Source organism: Setaria italica, chromosome IV, assembly GCF_000263155.2.
Source record: "Setaria italica strain Yugu1 chromosome IV, Setaria_italica_v2.0, whole genome shotgun sequence".
Taxonomy (NCBI): Eukaryota; Viridiplantae; Streptophyta; class Magnoliopsida; order Poales; family Poaceae; genus Setaria; species Setaria italica.
In genome coordinates this window covers 10,135,871-10,141,179 of record NC_028453.1, presented here as the reverse complement: position 1 = coordinate 10,141,179, position 5,309 = coordinate 10,135,871, and the positions used below count along the sequence as shown (strand labels likewise).

Genomic DNA, 5,309 nt, shown 5'->3' with positions numbered 1-5,309 from the left:
CGATGCGTACTAGTGATTCGGTTGAGTGTGAGATGGACGTGCACGAACGTACGTGATGTGTCTTGCGTCTGCTACCGGCCGTGCTCCATCAAACCGGAGATGGAGACAGTTGAACCAGTCACAGCAGTCAGCACTAACTATACCCAATCGCAAAAGCTCCAAACAGATCTGGCTCTTGCCGATCTAAGACGTCCAAATTAAAACCAACTATTAGTACGTAACCATACGAACCACCAACTAGCAGCTTAGTCAAGTCTTCAACGCCACCATCGTTTTACACCGCAAGCAAGCGTTTTTTTCATCAAAATGAGAAAACGAAGACAAACACGGTTCGCCTCGAACTCATTAAGATTTTCACACGAAGCACAACGAACTCTCCCAAAATATTCCATTTGGAACAAGCCTCCGTAAAACTGCCAGGATAAAAGAAACTTTTGCCACAATTGGTGAGCCCCAGCAAGCACTGACGGCAACTGGTGGTAAAAGAAGTGACTCGTGATCCGATGGCGAGAGGTCAGCGTTGCCGGTCCATTGGGTTTGCGAGAAAGGTACGCGCTCCGCTACCGGTCTACCGATGGTATCATACTGTCGGCGTCGTAACGGACCCGGCCGGTCTCTGCCCTCATCTCCGTGCTCATCTACCTCAGCAAAATTTTGATGAATTCGCCGGTGAGTTAACTTCGGATGATCGAGCAGAGGTTGAACGTTCTCGCCGTCGACGGCGACGACTCGAGCGCCGGATCCATCCCGTCCCATGCTCTCGGTGCCGTCACGGCTCGTCGGCGGCGAAGACTGGTCGACGTTCGTTGCTCCCCCTACCTTTGCTTCTTCCTTCAACCTTTCTTGGTGTAAACAATGGAGGCTGCCTTCAGTTTCCTTGCCACGGTTTCTTTGCTTCTCAACCGTCTGTTTTTCAAAACGTAGCAGCAGCAATCGTTGAATGAATTTGGGACCAAAAATTAAGCGAAAAAGATTGAGCTTTAGAGGTACAAAAGTTTGAACGCCGGAAAGGCAGGGTCGTTTTGTTCTGTGGGAGCATGTGCTTGCTGGACCAATGGAATAAGAGCACATGGATGGCATTTGCAGCCGGGATCGAGGACGAGGGTGGTGGTTGGGTCGTTTCTTTCATTTGTTTATGAAGCAAGCGAGCAGGTTTATCAAACCCAAGACGCGGCGATCCAACCGTACTAGTATTACGTGTTCCCTTGCACGAATATTTCTCTCTTCATCAATCAAATCAAGTGAAGTATGAACTGTCTGAACATTGGGCGGCAGCCACAGCCGTAAGATCAGATGGATTTTAGCTGAATGACGATGATGGCTTCCGAGTAAGACTCTTCTGCGCTGGCTTATCGCCTTATGTTGCCTAACTTTCTTGAATTCAAATCAGACTAAAATGTCACTGCAGTGAAATAACTTTGCAAAAGAAACAAATTTGAACACAGATATATGTCCAGAAGAAAAGTTGTGTTAAATCTTTCCTCTGTATGTTGATCTCTTTGTATATGAATGTGCAATTACAGTGTCAAAAAATTTCCTAAAACTAACCATCCTGTATGTTTCTGTTATCCACACGTCTGATCTAAGTGTCGAACAATCTTCACAAAAATGAAAGGAAATGCTAAAATTTCCCATCCATAGGCTGATGCTCATCAAAATGGCCTCTTGAGCCCCTTGAAGTCGACGGTCTCAATGCACTCGACGCTGCCCCTGGAGCCGTTGAGCATCTTGAGCAGCTCGCTGGCGCGTTCCTTGGTGACGCCGCCGCATCCGACCTGGAGCAGCAGCAGCAGCTTCTGGAACGCGCCCACGCGCAGCGCCTCGGCGCGGCACGCGTTGGCGCCGGCGTCGCCCGCGCGGCAGAGCCGCCAGAGCGCCGAGACGGCGAACTCCGTGGCCATGTCGGACACACGGAACATCTTCTTGACGAGCACCGGCACGGCCAGCGCGTGCGCGCGCGCGGCGGCGAGCCCGGCGTCGGCGCACAGGACGCCGTCGAGCGCGGCCAGCGCCTTCTCGCTCGTGCCCTTGTCGGCGTCCACGAGGAGCTCCACGAGCGCCGGCACCGCGCCGTACTCGGCGAGGCGAGCCGCCGCGCGGTCGGAGGCATAGGCGAGGTAGTAGGCGGTGACGAGCGCGGCCTTGGTGGCCGGCGTGGAGACGGGGTGCTGTACGAGGTGGACGAGCGCGTCGCACATGCCGGGAGTCCGCGCAACGGCGTCGAGTGTGTGCCCGTCGGCCGACGACGCGAGCTCGCGGAGCACGACGGCGGCGCTGGCCCGCGCGGCGAGCTCGGCGCCGTGGGACATGACCGAGACGAGCGACTTGAGCGACGCGGGCGAGGCAATGCAGCGGCGCGCCTCGTCGTCGAGCGGGAAGAACACGGTCATCGCGGCGAGGATGTCGCCCAGCGCGGCGGACACTGCGCCGGCGCCCTCGACGCGCTCCACGGCGAAGAGCCCGAACGCCGCCGCGAGCGCGCGCGCGGCGCCGGCCGCGGCCAGGCAGCGCCGGTTGCGGTCGCTCTCCTTCCCGAGCGCCCTCGCCCTGGCCGCCGCCGCCCCGCACGCCGCCACGTCCCCGCGCCTCGCGGCGCACGACACGGCGGCGACCGCCTCGTCCGCGTCGGCGTCCCCGAGCGGCACCTTGGGTGTGGGCACCCGCTCGACGCCGCTGGCGCGGTTGGCGACGCACCAGTCCTGGATCATCCGGCGCGTGGCGTGGTTGGGGACTAGGTCGGCGAGCCGCAGGGGCCGGCCGGTGACGGGGCACCGCGCGTTCCCGCGCGCCAGCCAGCCCTCCACGCTCTCCCGGTCGTACGTGATCCCCGTGGGAGCCGTCACCGGGTCCCGCATCAGGTCCAGCGAGATCGGGCACACGAAGTGCGCCGGCACCGCCACCTCCTCCGCCGCCGCGGCTGACTGCTTGCTGCCCCGCCTCAGAAGCGGTATCTCCGGCACCAGCCTTGACGCGGCCCTCGTCGCGCGGGACATCGGCAGAACCATTGTTGTTGTAAGAAGCTAATACGAATCCGTGCGCCGCGGGTCTGGTCGATGCTGTGTTTCAGTTGCAGCTCGCCGAAAACGTTGAACCGGTGGTCCTTGAGAGCTGACTGTTGAGAAGAGGAGAAGGAGAGAGAGAGTGTGGGTGGTGGGGAAAATGGCGAGGAGAGGGGATATATAGGTTGCGGGGAAGGGATGGAGGAGCAGGTTAACGTTTACGTAGGCGGGGGGCGGAGACCGGCGCGGCGTGTGGCGGATGCCGGATGGAATGGAATTGTTTTTTGCAGGGGGAGCTGGCTGGGTCGTGGGGTTTGAACATTGACCGTTGAACGGTTTTGGGTTGAACGAGAAGGAGCGGCGTGGACGAGGGCGATGACGGCGACCCCGCGTACGGGCCGCGGGTTGGGGAAAGGCGAAACGCTGCGTGGTGGGAGTGGGATTGGAGGCGAGTCGTGTTTCTCCTTTGTCACGTTTTGCTTTTCCGGTGTTTTTGGTGTTTCTTTTGCCTCCTCCTGTAGGGTTTGCGTCTGGGACACCGGAAAGGTTTGGGGTTTGCATGGACGAGCGTGCTAGGTTAATTTACAACGCTAGAATAGTTTTAGTGACGCGCAACAGCAACCGTTCAGCAACTTTTGTTTCTCTGGGCACAACAGCAATCGTACGTAATGCAATAATTGAACCTTAACAATGTCAGTGCGCTACACTATTCAACGAAAAAAATTAAGAAATTAGTCCCCGTGAATAGATGGGCCAGGCAGATAATTGGCAGATATGGGAATGAATGTCAGTGGTTCCTTGATGCAAGCAAAGAGCAACTTAAGGGTTTTGGTTATCCTCCTTGTCGTGTCGTGCTCCTATATATTTACAATCATACTTTTCGTTGTCGTGCATAAAAACTTCGTGAGTTCCGTTTGTGATCAAACTTGGCATCTATCTCCAAAGTGCCCAAAAAATAAAGTTCCAAAACAACTGGTTTTGGACCTCGCCAAAAGTTATTGGGAATAAAAAGAAACCCATCACCCAACAGTTCCCGAAAACCTAGATCCAAAAAAAATCATTGGGAAGATGACAGGCTTTTCCTATGGGCGTTGCCCATTTACTCAGAAAAAAAGGACGGCAGTTTTTTTCTCTCTCGCGGGTGTCCTATTTTTCCTCGCGTTCCAAGGATTGAGAGGGGGTGCAAAAATAGCTGATGTTGACTTTAGGATTGGACATGCTAAAAAATTGGCACTGGTTTAGATAACTGTTGGAGCAATATTTTTTTCTATTAGTTCTAAAATTAAGTTTTAGAGTACATTTTGGACACTCTTGGAGCTGCTCTAATGACATTCACTTATTACATATGTAACAACAAAAATTTATCTTCCATGTAAAACTTTACCAGTAGCATTTGAATTGTGGTTGATACTAACCTACTAGGCCACTTGCACATTGCTCCTTCATCTTCGACCGGAGAAAAATACAAAGTAAGCATAATTCTTTATGAGCTTATGAGGAAATAGAAGCTGCCTACCACTAGCTTCTCTCATCATTGAAGCTAGTATATGCGCAAGTTGTAGCTGTTCAATAGAGGGTTCTAAGCCCCTTTAGGTTGGCTCCTCCCAAACCGGCTACAGCAGCAAAAGCTTGAGCTGTGAAGGAAAAAAGACTTCACCGACTCCATGTTTATTTTCTCCTCGATTCTTGAACCGATTCTTTGCTAAAGTATTGCTACCACGGCAAAATAGGTTAACATGCCAAACGAGCTCTTAGTTAGGAATCGTAATTTGAGTTAGGACTTTTCTTCCATACTTAATGCAAGATTCCTCACATGCACACAACTCAACCAATCTCTTTTTCATGTGTGCCTAGATGGCAGGACATTCCCCTCTCAAGCTCAAGTGGTGTGCCATCGCAATAGGTGCCAATGTACTCAAGTAGTGGCAAATTTAGGGAGGTGAGGGGGCACGAGCCCCCTTCAATTTTAGACACCATGGAACAACAAAAAGGAGTTCCAAGGTAGAAGATGGCCTCATCTATATGTGTTGAGCTAGCTCTAAGTAGCAAGGCAGTCAGGCTAGCGACGGGCTGTCCCTCCCTATCCACCCTACAATCTCTGTACCAATTCACCCATCACGCAATAATATACCTAGCTCTCGTTGTTGACATTGTCACGGGCTCATGACCGTGGGGAGGGATGATTCAATAAGGACGGCGAGTGGCACAGTGCGTAGCGTCCTGCTGGCGCGTCCTGCCTACCGGCACGGCACGCACGAGCACGGCAGGTCCACATCGGAGTGGCCATGCCCCGTGCGGCCGACCCATCAA

The 5,309-nt window shown here is 53.8% G+C and overlaps 1 protein-coding gene across 1 annotated transcript; it reads right to left on the bottom strand.

The window, feature by feature from the left end:
• Window positions 1-1,448: 1,448 nt before the first annotated feature.
• LOC101765542 (U-box domain-containing protein 21) lies at window positions 1,449-3,284 on the bottom strand. The gene has a single exon (XM_004965074.4). It carries the CDS (start codon window positions 3,003-3,005, stop codon window positions 1,653-1,655), a length of 1,353 nt encoding a protein of 450 aa, XP_004965131.1. The 5' UTR covers window positions 3,006-3,284; the 3' UTR covers window positions 1,449-1,652.
• Between the last annotated feature and the right edge of the window lie 2,025 nt (window positions 3,285-5,309).